Here is a 16,899-nt window from a genome sequence, read left to right as displayed (position 1 = left end):
CAGAAGTCTGAAGAAGGGTCTCGAGCTGAAACGTCACCTGTTCTTTTTCTCCGGAGATGCTGCCTGACTCGCTAAGTTACTCCAGCTTTTTGTATCTATCTTCAGTTTAAACCAGCATCTGCAGTTCCTTCCTGCACAATGCGGTGTGTGGACCTGGTCAGTCACCGATCATTATATGAGCTGTGAGCCAGAACAGAAAGATAGAAGCAAGAGAAATCCTTCCTCTATTTTAGAGGTCACATTGTGTCACAATGAAATGAACATCATTCTGGATTTCGACAAATGAAATTTTGCTAGCGAAAGAACTAATGTAATTATGATAATTATGTGTCTATTACGAACACTGATGTTCCCAACAAGCTACAGAATAATAATTGTGTAGGTCTGTGCTTACATAATGTCCACTACCCCACGCCTGCATTATATCTACGAAACAGTCCTTATTGAAATTGTAATTCACATCTTGTATATTCTCTTGGTGTAGTTGAATATCAGTTTGGGTACTGAGTGCAGTTCTGTTAACTGCATTGCAGGAAAGATGTGACTGTATTGGAGAGTATACAGAAGAGATTTGTGAGGCTGTTGCCAGGAATGGAAAATTATAGCTGTGAGGAATGATCGGTTAAGTTAGGGTTGTTTCTCTGGAACAGACATGGAGGAAGATAGAGAATCGAGATGCATAAAATCCTGGTATACAATTAATAAGAAGGACATATTTTCCTTAGTAAAGGGGTTAAAGATCAGGGACTGCAGGTTTAAAATAATTGTTTGAAATGTGAGAAGGGAGTCAAAGGTTTTTTTTTCTTACGCAGAGTGGGTCAGGGTTTGGGTCTCATTGCCAAAGGGTTGATAGAACAGAAAACCTCATCCCATTTACTTCTGGAAGAGCTGACCTGCAGGACAATGGATCTGTTGCTGAAATGGGGGTATCAGGTTGAGTAGCTCTACTTGACTGGCACAGACACTCTGGGCTGAATGGCCACTGTCTAGATCATACATTTCCTATGATTCAGAATCTTTGCTTGTACCAGGATTGTTATCTTTCACATTGTTAAAAATAAAGGGAAGGTTAGAGGATAGTGGAACAACTCACATTTACTCATGAAAATCATTTTTCCACATAACATCACACAGCTTCATGAAGTTGAGGGAAGTTTCCAGATTTGAATGCCCAGCCTCAGGCTGATTAGCAAACTGGCCACACAAAGCAAGGAACCTATAATGCAGATAATTGGGTTTACATTTTTCAGCTCAGGTACATGGCTGCTGGGTGACCATTGAAGTCTGGTGGAGACCATTAAAACTTATATCCGAACAGAAAGAGATCTCCACATCTCCACAGCTCCTCTAGCGTGAACCTTACTAGTTCTGCAAAAGACATTACCTGACAAGACTGGCACAGTCTCAAATCACATCTCCGCAAAATCCTCCTAATCTACTGGAATCAGCATCCTCCCCCAGGCCAATATCTCCAACACTGAGACCCTAATTGCACTCAGTCAACTCTAATCCACAGGCCACATTGTTTGCCTGCCTGTCACCAGATTCCCATCCCACACTCCATCGTAGCAGCAGATTACCAGGAAGGCACTGGAAAACACAGGCAATAATTCAAACCTCCTTGAATAAAAAGGGCAACTTAGTCACCTGGCCCATTGCTAACCAAATGGGACAGGAAACACCTGGGGGGTTGCTGAGAACCTGAGTCACTTCGCCAGAAGCACACAGAATCCCAACATTAATGGAGGAAGGAATGTACTACTTCTCGGCTAACCACAAGCGTGCGCTGTCAAATATTTCCTACCTCACCCAATGGCACAGTCTGTGGGACCCACATTGGCCTCATCATCAACTACAGAACAGAAGTGGAAGCAAGATATCCAGGTCTTCAAATAACTGCCTAATGGGAGAAGATCCATCATAAATATGTCGTTACCTGCATTCCTCTGTCCCACTCCAGAGACATAATGAAGACCTATATCAGGGATATCCAGAGTATGGAACGGGGTGTAAATCTAAATTTTGTCTGAAACAATGCAATTTGAATTCTTTGCTATTGATAATTTATTTTCATTGTTCAGACCAACTCTGCTGGAAGTAACAGCAGATGCATTTGGGCAGCCATTTACCGTTATTTCAAATGTTGTGGCTTGCCTACCACACACATTCCCTGTGGTATGAGATAAAAGGAAAATCTGCAAATGCTGGAACCTGAAGTAAGTGGAGGTCATGTTGAAAATAAACAGCAAGTAATCAACAGCTGATAAATAAAAAGGGAGATGACTTGAGCTTAAGCTTTTCTGACAGAATTGAAGTGTCACATCCAAAACATTAATGGCTATTGTTTGCCTCAGATGTTTTTTGATCCTTCTCTTTTGATTTCTGGGATATGAATTATGTTTGTAGCTGCTGAAAAGCAATTAAAAAATATCTGGGCAGTGAGAAAAGCAGCTATTGCTCTACCATCGATGGCAAATATAAATATACCGGCTTAAGCACAAACATAACACATCTGGGACCACTCTCTCACAGTACATTATTAACCAGAATATAAGTTAACAAGCAAAGACAAAATGTCATATTCAGTCAAGTGTCAGGTGGGACCGCTCCATTAAAGGTTAATTTAATAAAAAATAAAACAATTAAAAATTCTTATGATTAATTGTACATTGTGTATTTCTTTCCCAGCTCCCCAACCTTCAGCAACTTTTTCTTTCTATTATATTGTCTGAGGGCTGGATTGGAGAACATGGTAATTCCATGTGCAAAGAGTGTGAAACATCATCAGCTTATATCATTAAAGCAAGGTATTTCACCTTCACTTTTTTGCTTATGTTAATTTGTGCATTTAGGTTCCTCTGGGCTGCTTCATCAATAATGATCCCTGGATGACGAGTTTGAAAGAAAAGTAACAGGGGAAAAAAGGAATGTCAAAATGCATCAAAATCCTTTGCAAGTGATGGAAAAACACTTAATTCTATTTTTGCACACCAGGAATATGCATAACCAATAAACCTCAGGCAGTTTGTCTAATGCTTATTTTATTTTAAATTGGCCTATCACATGTACCTCTTTGGGGTCGTCCTCATCCATTGTCCCAGGTTTCATTTTGGTGTAGTCTACCGGGAAGTCCCAGCAATCACTCTCGTTCATTGCATAGCACTTGTTGACCATCATGTTCTGTCGCTGTGGGGACATTGGCTCTAATGGAGTCAGCAGGCCAGTGCTGCTACTGCTGCCACAGCTGCCATCCCTGTGCCTCTGTTTGTTCATGCTCAGATCTAGGGTTCCATTCTCATCCACCTCGATCTCAGGATTCTGCATAATAAAGATCATCCCTTTTAACTGACTTTGCACTGCATACCAGTAATGCTGTAATCTCTCTCTACTTGGTCTGGTTTTAAATTAACTTTAGTTTTATGCATTACTTTAAATTCCTCATCGGTTTTGCAGTGTTATGAATAATGCTAAGTTCCCTCCAAGCTAAGGGAAAACACTCTCAAGAGAATGACGGATTTGAAACCTTGAAGTGCTCTTGCACCTTGGTAAGATTCATACAATAGGTCAGCACTACTTTCAAATGGTATCCAATCTTTTCTTTTTTTTTTTCTTTTTTTTTTAATTTTATTAGAAGTACAATCACATGGCACCAAAGTGCCTAATATATATTTTCATAATACATTTTATGTACAACTTCTTTTTTTTTGTTACATTGAAAAAAGATTAGAATAAGAAAAAGAAGTTAGATAGTAAAGGATAGAAAGATGTGAAATATATAGTGTGTGAAGAAAGAAAACGAGTAAATGAAGAAAGTTGAGAATGAGAAAATAGAAGAAAAAAAAATAAAAAATAAGATAAAAAAAGGTGATCATTATTTATAATCTTGACCAACCCTCGTCCAGTCCTGAAACAGTTATTTTTTACAATTGTGTTGCACCATATGATTCCAAAAAAACGACGAATGGAGACCAACTCGTTATGAATTGGTCTGATTGATCCATTAGGAGGAATCGCACTTCCTCAAGATGAGCGGTGTCCAACATACTTGCAATCCACATTTTAAGCGTTGGTATTGATGTACCCTTCCAAAATTTAAGTATTAATTTTTTTGCTATTATTAAACCATAGTTAAAGAATAGATTTTGAGATGTGTTCAATTTATTCCCATCTTCCATTACGCCAAATATAATCATTTCAGTATTAGGTTCCATTCTTGTCTTGAATAATTTTGTAAATATTTCAAAAATATCATTCCAAAATCTATAAAGTTTTATGCAGGAAACTAAGGAGTGTGTTATAGTTACATTTTGGGCTAGACATTTATCACAAGTGGCGGATATATTTGGATAAAATTTGTTCAATCTTGTTTTTGAATAATATAATCTATGTACAATTTTAAATTGAATTAGATTATGTCTTACATTAATTGAACATTTGTGAATATATATCAAGTATTTTTCCCATGTAACCTTCGTGATTGTTATCATTAGTTCCCGTTCCCACTCTTCTCTAAGTACCTCTGTCGATGGTAGGTCTATATTTAGAATACTATTATATAAATATGATATTAATTTTTGTGAGTCAGCTTCAATATTCATTGCTTCTTCCAATACTTCAGAGATTATTTTTTGATATCCTTGTATATATTTTTTTTCATGAAATCGCAAATCTGAAGATATTTAAAATATTGGTTGTCTTTCAATTTAAATTTTAATTGTAATTGTTGGAATGATAGTAGGTTTCCCATTTCGTACATATCCCCAATCCTTCTAATTCTGAGACTTTCCCATTGGTTATATGTTTAAATAAAGGTTTAAATATGGTTTAAATAAAGGGTTATTCGCTACTGGCATTAACAATGATAGATTTCTTAATTTTAAAGATAATTTTATTTGTTTCCAAATTCTTATTGTACCATATATAATTGGGTTCTTCTTATATATTGTGTTATTCAGTTTTTTGGGGGAGAAGAGGATCGTTCCTATATTACAAGGATGGCAATCCTCCTTCTCCATTTTTATCCATTCTGTCTGTTGGGTAGAACTATCCAACCAATAAATCATATTCTTAATATGCACTGCCCAGTAATAATACATAAAATTCGGGAGTGAAAGTCCCCCGACCTCTTTTAGTTTACATAAGTGTTTTTTTGTGATTCTATGTGATCTATAGTCCCAAATATAATTAGTAATATTAGAGTCTAATTTAAAAAAAAAAAATTGGTATATATACCAAATAGACTGAAATAGGTATAGTAGTGGTAGGAAGATCATTTTTATTGCATTTATTCTACCTAATCTTTTCTTTATTACTTCTTTATAACTTTCAATATTTCCTCAGCAGGCATAAAACAGTTTAAAAAAGAGCAATAAAAATCTCTTCCCCAATTTTGAAAGAAAAGAAACATACTTTCTATATTTGATTTCTGGAAAGAAATATATGATCTTGTTGTAAATTATGGTAGTTTTGCTCCGGGGGCAAAAATTCAAATATCAAAAGTTGCCGGGCAATGTGGGTGCAGGGATTAATGAATAATGTATCATTTTACAGTTACTAAAAATATAGCATTTGCAGGTCTACCAAAACTCATAATGTTACATTTTAAATTGTTTGTAGTTACATTATAGACAGATAAGCAGCTTTTGGTGAACAAAGCAGCGTTTCCAGCTAGCACAATATCCACCCTCCAGAGTCTCTGAAAGATGTAATTTATTACCTTATGCTTATTTGGTATCGTGGGCAATATTACAATCAGGGAGCAACAAATTAGCCAAGGCCTGCCAGCAGTTTATCTAACTTGAAGCAATTTAGAGTCATCAATGTTGCGCAGAACTGATACATAATTCACCTCCCTTGGCTAAACTGACTTTGGGGATGATCAAGGCTAACAGTCGATTCAGACTTCTCCCTTGACAGATGCAATATTATTACCCAAACATAACTTTTTCTACAATATGTGCTATAGAATCCAGATGTCATGGTACATTCCCTGAAGACATGTTGCAGGGGGCAGATGATACTGGTTGCCCTCTCTCGTGAACATTTATGTTAACATGAACTGTATCAGTCAATAAAATAACTGATATCTTCACTGATAGCTTCTCTGTTCCTCAATCAGTGGCGTCTACCTTGTCTGATATTAGTTTGTAGGAGACCATTAAGTATGAATAGATGAACTCATAGCAATTCAGTTCTTTGACAGTTTCTAGTTAATTCTTCCACCAATGGGCTGCAAATTGATGATCTAGGCATTGTCCTTGGACAGACAACTTTGGGTGGTCTACTTGGCATATTACAAAGCGCTCTGTCCACTCATTAAAAGTAATTAAATTTCACAGAAAAAAAAACTGAAACCTGAAAAATGTTTTCCTAACAGAATATGAAGTGACTGCACCCATAATAACAAAGATCATTCACCTGACATTGAATACATGACATGCATTAAGAAAAAAGACTGTGGCAAGAAATCAGGACGTTAAGTAGGGTTAAGGCTGCATGTTTTGGATTGGCATTATGAATGAATTCAGAGATAGTTAGAATGGAAATGGGGATAAGGTTAAAGCTGGTAAGGTGAATTGTGTTTTGCAGAAGAGAAACAAGGAGGAGAAGGTTTCAAGACTGAAAACAAGTGACAATGTGGATAAAATGACAGCAAAATGGGGATACAAAATAAATTCGCCAATTTAGACAGTAGTCTGCTCAAAAGAGAAATTGGGTCAGGAAAGCATGATTAATATCAAGTTTTCCGAAATTGTGCAAGGATTGCATACATTTACTCCAATCAAGTTTACTAGGTTTTGCTTCTTGATAATTCCAATTGTATAGATCGTTTAATTTCCTCCTTTCTCCCTGTGGATTTTCTCTCCTGATCCTTGTTCCAATTGCTCTGGGGCATCTTGCCTTAATTCTCTTCATATATTTTAAATGTAGCCAGATTGAAATACTACACTTGGCGAGTTTGGCCACTGAACGACCATAATGATGACTTCAGATGAAATGAATATCACAGATCAGAATTGCACTTGGAACTTTGCAAACTTTGTGCTCAGCATCTTGTACCAAGTGCACATATACAGTCATTCAAGAATTCTGCTTTCTACCTCCCAAATTAGATGCCATTGAAGCTGATAGAACTAAATTTACAACATAGAATACTACCATTGTATTATTCCAGCACATACTACCGGACACAAATTTTAATTATGGGAAAGATGCAAAGTAACATAAACCTCAAAATACTTGGTGTTTTCAATGGCTTTAATCTGACAGGCCATAATTAAAAGCACAAACAACTTAAGTTATTTGAAATTCAGTTCAGGTGTGGGAAATCTACTGGAAAGATTGGTGACTAAAGCTGTTCTTTGTTAAACAATTATTCAGACTATTCCTATTATTATTTGGAATGCCAATTTAAAACTATCTTCAAAGATCTTGTAAATGCATAAAACACTTGATACAACTCCACATGTTACCAAGTTTTCTTTTAATATTTTAAAAATTGCCTGGTTAGGCCTCTTCTAAAAAATGTCCTTATACATTCTTTCTCAAAAACACCGAGTTCTTAATTCATTTCCCTATTTTCCTTCTTGTTTGTAAATCTAGGTTCATGTTCTATAGACCCCTCTAATTCCATTATTAACTTCCTATTGCTTGTTTCTATTCCTCTTCACTCCAAAACTTTCACTTTATTCATTTTTACTGAAATGTATCTTATATTTCTGTTTAAGAAGGAACTGCAGATGCTGGAAAATCGAAGGTAGACAAAAATGCTGGAGATACTCAGCGGGTGAGGCAGCATCTATGGAGCGAAGGAAATATGCAACGTTTCGGGTCGAAACCCTTTTTCAATCTGAAGAAGGGTTTCGACCTGAAACGCTGCCTATTTCCTTCGCTCCATAGATGCTGTCTCACCCGTTGAGTTTCTCCAGCATTTTTGTCTATCTTATATTTCTAGTTCTTTTGATGATTCATTCTTATTTATCTCCAACCCTTTTACAAAACCAGCCCCTGTGAAATTCATACTTTCTTGCAGTAGTATACTGCCAGCTGGGATATTAAAATGGTCAATTTATCATAATCATGGCTTTTAGACTGTGACCCATTTCAAAGGCAATAGATGTAAAGAATTAAAACAAACATTCTGCTGCCTTGCTATGATATATGTGAAATGTTTATGTTTAACTTTGGAACAGATGTCATCTCTATGGGCAATGACTTGCATAATTAATTGAGCACATAACCATATAACCATATAACCATATAACCATATAACAATTACAGCACGGAAACAGGCCATCTCGGCCCTACAAGTATGTGCCGAACAATTTTGTTTCCCTTAGTCCCACCTGCCTGCACTCATACCATAACCCTCCATTCCCTTCTCATCCATATGCCTATCCAATTTATTCTTAAATGATACCAACGAACCTGCCGCCACCACTTCCACTGGAAGCTCATTCCACACCGCTACCACTCTCTGAGTAAAGAAGTTCCCCCTCATGTTACCCCTAAACTTCTGTCCCTTAATTCTGAAGTCATGTTCTCTTGTTTGAATCTTCCCTATTCTCAAAGGGAAAAGCTTGATCACATCAACTCTGTCTATCCCTCTCATCATTTTAAAGACCTCTATCAAGTCCCCCCTTAACCTTCTGCGCTCCAGAGAATAAAGACCTAACTTATTCAACCTATCTCTGTAACTTAGTTGTTGAAACCCAGGCAACATTCTAGTAAATCTCCTCTGTACTCTCTCTATTTTGTTGACATCCTTCCTATAATTGGGCGACCAAAATTGTACACCATACTCCAGATTTGGTCTCACCAATGCCTTGTACAATTTTAACATTACATCCCAGCTTCTATACTCAATGCTCTGATTTATAAAGGCTAGCATACCAAAAGCTTTCTTTACCACCCTATCTATATGAGATTCCACCTTCAAGGAACTATGCACGGTTATTCCCAGATCCCTCTGTTTAACTGTATTCTTCAATTCCCTACCATTTATCATGTACGTCCTATTTTGATTTGTCCTGCCAAGGTGTAACACCTCACATTTATCAGCATTAAACTCCATCTGCCATCTTTCAGCCCATTTTTCCAAATGGCCTAAATCACTCTGTAGACTTTGGAAATCCTCTTCATTATCCACAACACCCCCTATCTTGGTATCATCTGCATACTTACTAATCCAATTTACCACCTCTTCATCCAGATCATTGATGTACATGACAAACAACAAAGGACCCAACACAGATCCCTGAGGCACCCCACTAGTCACCTGCCTCCAACCCGACAAACAGCCATCCACCATTACCCTCTGGCTTCTCCCATTCAGCCACTGCTGAATCCATCTTGCTATTCCTGCATTTATACCCAACAGTTTAACCTTCTTAACCAACCTTCCATGAGGAACCTTGTCAAAGGCCTTGCTAAAGTCCATATAGGCAACATCCACTGCTTTACCCTCGTCAATTTCCCTAGTAACCTCTTCAAAAAATTCAAGAAGATTAGTCAAACATGACCTTCCAGGCACAAATCCATGTTGACTGTTCCTAATCAGACCCTGTTTATCCAGATGCTTATATATATTATCTCTAAGTATCTTTTCCATTAATTTGCCCACCACTGAAGTCAAACTAACAGGTCTATAATTGCTAGGTTTACTCTTAGAACCCTTTTTAAACAATGGAACAACATGCGCAGTACGCCAATCCTCGGGGACTATTCCCGTTTCTAATGACATTTGAAATATTTCTGTCATAGCCCCGGCTATTTCTACACTAACTTCCCTCAATGTCCTAGGGAATATCCTGTCAGGACCTGGAGACTTATCCACTTTTATATTTTTCAAAAGTGTCAGTACTTCTTTTACTTTGAAACTCATAGTATCCATACCTACTCTACTCGTTTCCCTTACCTCACATAATTCAATATCCTTCTCCTTGGTGAATACTGAAGAAAATACATTGTTCAATATCTCCCCCATCTCTTTTGGCTCTGCAGATAGCTGCCCACTCTGTTTCTCCAATGGACCAATTTTATCCCTCGTTATCCTTTTGCTATTAATATAGCTGTAGAAACCCTTTGGATTTACTTTCACCTTACTTGCCAAAGCAACCTCATATCTTCTTTTAGCTTTTCTAATTTCTTTCTTAAGATTCTTTTTACATTCCTTATACTCCACAAGCACCTCATTTACTTCATGCTGCCTATAATTATTGTAGATCTCCCTCTTTTTTCCGAACAAGATGTCCAATTTCCCTTGAAAACCAGGGCTCTTTCCAATTTTTACTGTTTCCTTTCAACCGAACAGGAACATAAAGATTCTGTACTCTTAAAATTTCCCCTTTAAATGTCCACCATTTCTCTTCTACATCTTTCCCATAAAACAAAATGTCCCAGTCCACTCCTTTTAAATCATCTCGCATCTCATCAAAGTTAGCCTTTCTCCAATCAAAAATCTCAACCCTAGATCCAGTTCTGACCTTCTCCATAATTATATTGAAACTAATGGTATTGTGATCACTGGACCCGAAGTGCTCCCCAACGCATACCTCCGCCACCTGTCCCGTCTCATTTCCTAACAGGAGGTCCAGCACTGCCCCTCCTCTAGTAGGTACCTCCATGTATTGTTGCAAAAAACTATCCTGCACACATTTTACAAACTCCAAACCATCCAGCCCATTTACAGAATGTGTTTCCCAGTCTATGTGTGGAACCTAAAATGTGTGGAACCTATGTGCAAGCAACCTAAAGTAAGAAAATACTAGAAATGTTCAGCAGGTTTGACAGCATTTGTGAAGAGAGCAACAATTATCGTACAGATTGATGAAGGATCCTGAAAAGTTGAGTACTTTCTTTTTTCATGGATGATGCCTGATCTGCTGAGTACTTCCAGTATCTTGTGTGATTATTATGATTTCCAGCCTTTACTTTTCCATTGCAAGGGAATGGAATTATCTGAACTGAATAAACATACCATTTATGTTTATTCAGTTCAGATAATTCCATTCCCTTGCAATGGAAAAGCAAAGGCTGGAAATCATAATACCTGAAGAAGGGTTTCGGCCCGAAACGTCGCCTATTTCCTTCGCTCCATAGATGCTGCTGCACCCGCTGAGTTTCCCCAGCAATTTTGTGTACCAAACATACCATTTATACTGGTATACATTTAGATTGAGGGCAATAGGCAGTTATTAATGCTGGGAATGATAACAGACACATTTTAAGCCAGTTGTTGAACATTACTCAGCTGGCTATTCCATTGCTGTTGCTCGTGTACTTAAAATCATATTAGAATAGAATTGGACGAGGAACTGGAATACCCTGATCTATTGAGTGCAAACCCACACCTAATTCCATAGTTTTCTCCATTTTGCACAATTCAATGCCATATTTGTGGCTGGAAGACTATCAATGCAGATTTAAAACTCTGTGACAACCCAAAATGGTCGTTTGGGAATGGTTTTAGGAGAAGAATCCAACTGGTTTGCAAATTTGAACATCAACAATCCAGCGTGCCAATGAATGGCCCGTTTTCCAGATATGATCATAGAAATTCTAACAGAACAATGAATCTGAGGAGCCCTCATGCAAGATATATAATGACTGCAGGAGATGCCAACAGCATGATGCAGGAAATATAAGAAGTAGTTCCATAATCAATTGTAGTTTGACTTTGTAATCTGCATGCTGCTTGAGCCTGTCTCACCAGTGGGTGTCATAGGGTGATGAAAGGACACTTTAATGTCTTCACAGTGTTGTTTAAAGTAATAGGACAGAGTGTAACACCATCTCTGTTCAATATAGTACATTCAAAATAACCCTTTGTCGAATTGTCTTGAATCACTGTCCATGCTTGGAGTAGATACCCAAAAAAACACAGAATGACTAGCCCTAGAACATTGAACATAGACCAGTACAGCACAGGAACGGGCCTTTTGGCCCACAATGTTTGTGCTACACGTGGTGCCAAGTTAAACCGATCTCATCCACCTGTATGTGATCAACATCCCTCTATTCCCTTCACTTCATGTGCCTATCTAAAAGTCTCTTAAGTGTCACTATTGTATCTGCTTCCACCACCACCCCACGCAATGAGTTCCAGGCCCCCACTACTCTCTGTAAAAAAAACGCTCTGTGGCAACTGTAGTTGTTTAAAGTGCTTTATAAATAAAGTTATTATTATTATTATTATCTCCAGTAAACTTCCCCCCTCTCACCTTATAGCTATGCCTTCTAATGTTGGACATTTCCACCCTGGGAAAAAGGTTCTGACCATATACCCCATCGATGCCTCTCATCATCTTTTCTACTTCTATCAACTTTCCCCATAACTTCCAACATTCCAGAGAAAACGATCCAATCTCTTGCTGTTGCTAAAACCATCTAATCCAGGTAGCATTCTGGTAAACCTCCTCTGCATCCTCTCCAAAGTCTCCACGTCTTTCCTGTAATGAGGCGACCAAAACTGCGCACAATAATCCAAATGTAGTCTACTCAAATAGAGCTGCATGATGACTTTCTGACTCTCATACTCAATACCCCTAGCAATGAAGGCAAGCATACCATATGCCTCTTTACTGCACTATCTACTTGTGCTGCCACCTTCAGTGAGCTATGAACTTGGACTCCAAGATACCTCTGCACATCGATACTGTTAAGGGTTTGTCATTAAATGTATACTTTCCCCTTACATTCAACCTCCCAAAGTGCAACACCTCCTATTCCAAGGGGTACTATAACAGCACTTAAAGGACATTTGGACAGGTACACAAACAGGGAAGGTTTAGAGGGATATGAGACAAATGGGCAGGTGGGACTTGCATAGATGAGGCATCTTGGTTGGCAAGGACAGGTTTGGTCAAAGGGCCTGTTTCCGTGCTGAATGAATCAATGATTATGACTAAGTGCTCAAATTATTCAGGCATCATTTCCAAATACTGGTGGAGGTCACAGGAGAGTGACATTGTATACTTAATGCAGTCCAAAATGTTCACTAAATGAAGGCCATCTGTGAGAGCTGGCCAGTGGGTATTCCAGACCAGCATCATGACCTTTCAAAACACTTTTGTTCTTGTCTTTACCGCACATGGTCTTTTTCTGATACCTGCATGATAATGGCTCATTAGAAGGGGCAAACTATGTACCAGGCAATAAACTATCATAATGTTTTAGCCAGGCTGTAGTTTAGCTTAGTTTAGTTTATTGTGGTATATACTCAGATATATCCAAGCATTCCATTACCTGATAGGTATGAAACACAATATGCTCATCTTCAACTGGTTTACAAATGTATGTGGATATCTTACTTGCAAAGACCTTCTGTGCACCAGTTGCTTGTCCTTGATCCAGCTCTTATGTGGCATGAGCCCCCATGTGCAATGTTCTGGGAAGCAGTTTCTTGCTGCAAAGGCAGCCAGAAAAGGGCCCTCCAAGCATACTTTACAGACTCCTCTCTGGTAATGGTTGGAGGGACAACTAAATCATACCCTCTAGCCCACGAGCTGTCAAAACCATTAATGTGATTTGCACATATCTGCGATATCAGCAAATATTACAAATAACCAAACAATTTTAAATATTAAAAATACTTTAAACATATTGCATTTTTAATTTAAAAAAAAAATAAACATTATGGAACAACTGAAAGTAATTAAATCAACTAAATGATCAAAACTCAAATGAAAGCACTTTATTTTCTACATATCCTATAAGCAGCTGCTTTTCATTGAAAACATTAATACATCTGAGGAAGGACATTCTTGCCATCGAGGGAGTACAGAGAAGGTTCACCAGACTGATTCCTGGGATGTCAGGACTTTCATATGAAGAAAGACTGGATAGACTCGGCTTGTACTCGCTAGAATTTAGAAGATTGAGGGGGGATCTTATAGAAACATACAAAATTCTTAAGGGGTTGGACAGGCTGGATGCAGGAAGATTGTTCCCGATGTTGGGGAAGTCCAGAACAAGGGGTCACAGTTTAAGGATAAGGGGGAAATCTTTTAGGACTGAGATGAGAAAAAAAAATTTACACAGAGAGTGGTGAATCTGTGGAATTCTCTGCCACAGAATCTAGTTGAGGCCAGTTCATTGGCTACATTTAAGAGGGAGTTAGTTGCCCTTGTGGCTAAAGGGATCAGGGTGTATGGAGAGAAGGCAGGTACAGGATACTGAGTTGGATGATCAGCCATGAACATATTGAATGGTGGTGCTGGTTCGAAGGGCCGAATGGCCTACTCCTGCACTTATTTTCTATGTTTCTATGTTTCTATCTGATGGAAAGTGAGCAATGATTAACTGATAGGGTTTAACAAATCTAAAAATTACTTCTGGAGACACAAGAAACTGAAGATTCTGGAATCTTGAGCAGAAAACAAACTGCTGGAAGAATTGAGCAGGTCAGGCAGCATCTGTGGAGACTGAAGAAGCATCTCAACCTGAAATATTGCACGTTCATTTCCTGCCACAGATGCTATCTGACAGTTGGGTTCTCCAGCAGTTTGTTTAAAATGTACTTATGATTGGAAAAAGATAAAATTGAATCCCGTCTGATTCTGAAATGGAAGATAGAATGAAGTATCTAAAGCAATACTTATGTGAATGTTGGGCCTGTGAGAGCTCCCTCTGGGTGCTGTTGATAGTTTATGGAAGAAGGAGATAAGAAGGAAGAAGAAGGACATTAATAGGTAAACTAAATCAGTTTACTTTAGTTTATTGTTATGTGTACCGAGGTACAGTGAAAATCCTTTTCACTACCAGCTATCCATCTCTGGAATTATACATCTCTGTACTGCAGATTATTATTTGTAATGTTTTCAGTCACAGTTTAGGCACTCTGAAGGCTTACACGGTTTTGTGGATGTCTTCACAGCTATTACGGGACAATGTCTGCGGATGGATTTGTTTGGATATCACTTTGGAGAATATAATTGCAGCTCTTTTAACCTAACCCTGGCTTTTAGAGTTTAATGGATGCTCAATTTGGGGTGTAAGTGCAGACTTAGTGGAATAGGTTTCTTTCTATAATTATTCACAGGATTTATTGTGCATCTACAAACAGCTCCTGAACTTCTTGGGCTTACATGTCAGAAAGCGTGTACAGGTGAAATTGGACAAAAACAAATGTCATTATCAGAAGACTATCTGAGAAGCAGTTGATTTTTGTCCAACATTGTGAACTTTATTGTTGCACTGTTTTTAATTCCAGGTTTATTTTTTGATCATTGAATTTAAGTTTGTTAGCTCTCCACAACCCTGTGTAGACAGCCCAAGCATCCGAGTCCGCCAGGTAAACCAGAACACAAGTGGACCTGTGATTGCAGAACATCCATACTGCAACCATGCATCACTCCATTACATTTTTTTATCATCCTCCACCAAAAAAGTATATGTGATTTAGATTTCCTTCAATATTCACAAGAATGGATCATCCACTGCAGAGTTGAACTGGTGGCTTTGATCATGCACTGTGAAATAGGGAAGCCTCAGATGCACTGACAGCTTTGGAAGATAAAATCTATCAGTCTGCTGAGGGACAGGGCAGGACCCAGACTTGCTCAGCCATTGCCCTATCGGTACAAGACCTTTGACATTCAATAGACAGAGAAAAACAATAAATTAAAAAAATATATATATATTTAATATTTTTGAATTTCTAAAATATTTTATTTTTATTTAATATTATAAATGATGCATGATAGTTTATTTGACATCAAATGTTAATTCAAAAAAGTTTTTGTTTTAATTTTGTCCTCACTATTCTTAATTTTCTGACAGGTATAGGTTAGTTCAAATCTCCTGGAAATCAGCTTTGGGAAATGTGCTGTCATTTCTCTGTCTTTTTATTCTGTTATCTGTTTAATTTAACTTCATTTTAAATTATTCTTAAATATATCAAAACCATGGAGACATTTAACACCCATTAAGTTCAATACTACGTGGGATATGGGGAGAAAGCAGGAATGGGGTACTGATTTTGGATGATCAGCCATGGTCATATTGAATGTCTGTGCTGGCTCGAAGGGCTGAATGGCCTACTCCTGCGTATATTTTCTATGATTCTATGCTAATAGCAGCTTTCACAACACCACTGTCAATGGTGTTGGATTGCTTTGGAGGTGGGGCCTCTGCTTGGTCAACCGTGGCCCTACCAAAATCCTAACCTCACTGCTAGGCTCCAGGGTACTGAGAGCCAACAACATAATTCCTCTGACTCCAGCTCAATTAATAGATGAACTGCAGATAATGGGTGAACTGCAGACAATGACTCTGGCTTCTGGCTCCTCTCCAGGATAATCTCACCCAGTGATATTTGAAACCAGCTAACCACTGACTGTGAAGAAGAAATCTGAATAATAAGAACATTAAAAATCCTGAAGGTGCACAAATTGCACACACAGTCTCCAAGAAGGGTTCTGAACTAATAATCTTTCCAAAGCCTCTAGTAATTATGGATACCCATTTGTCATGGCTGTGTTGATTAAATGTGGATCCCACTGGGAAAGCAAAGATGGATGTGAAAAAACAAGTTGAAGACTTATTAACATATCAAAACCCAGTGTCTCATTGTGCTTAAAGATTAAATAGGCAAATAAATGGCAGCATGGTTCTTTTTATTTTAGAGATTCAGCACGGAAACAGGCCCTTCAGCCCATCGTGTCCGTGCTGACAGGTGAACCCCGGACACTATTTCTATCCCACACACTAGGGACAATTTACAGAAGACAATTAGCCAACACACCTGCATGTCTTTGGAATGTGGGAGGAAACTGAAGCACTTTAAGGAAACCCATGCAGGTCACGGAGAATGTGCAAACTCTGTACAGAGAACACCTGTAGACAGGATTGAACCTGGGTCTCTGGCACTATAAGGCAGCAAATCTACAACTGCGCCAC

The 16,899-nt window shown here is 38.2% G+C and overlaps 1 protein-coding gene across 9 annotated transcripts in view; it reads right to left on the bottom strand.

Annotated features, from left to right (window-relative positions):
* Nucleotides 1–16,899, bottom strand: part of myt1l (myelin transcription factor 1 like) — a 438,397-nt gene that overhangs the window by 81,342 nt on the left and 340,156 nt on the right. For all 9 annotated transcript variants that reach the window (XM_033021668.1, XM_033021673.1, XM_033021674.1 and 6 more), the window contains one exon: nt 3,070–3,318. In XM_033021668.1, the coding sequence (XP_032877559.1) occupies nt 3,070–3,318 (249 nt within the window). The remainder of the gene's footprint in view (nt 1–3,069; nt 3,319–16,899) is intronic.

This window comes from Amblyraja radiata, chromosome 5 (assembly GCF_010909765.2).
Source record: "Amblyraja radiata isolate CabotCenter1 chromosome 5, sAmbRad1.1.pri, whole genome shotgun sequence".
In the NCBI taxonomy this organism is placed as follows: Eukaryota; Metazoa; Chordata; class Chondrichthyes; order Rajiformes; family Rajidae; genus Amblyraja; species Amblyraja radiata.
Note: the sequence above shows the minus strand (reverse complement) of the source record. Positions and strands in the feature narration are given on the sequence as shown.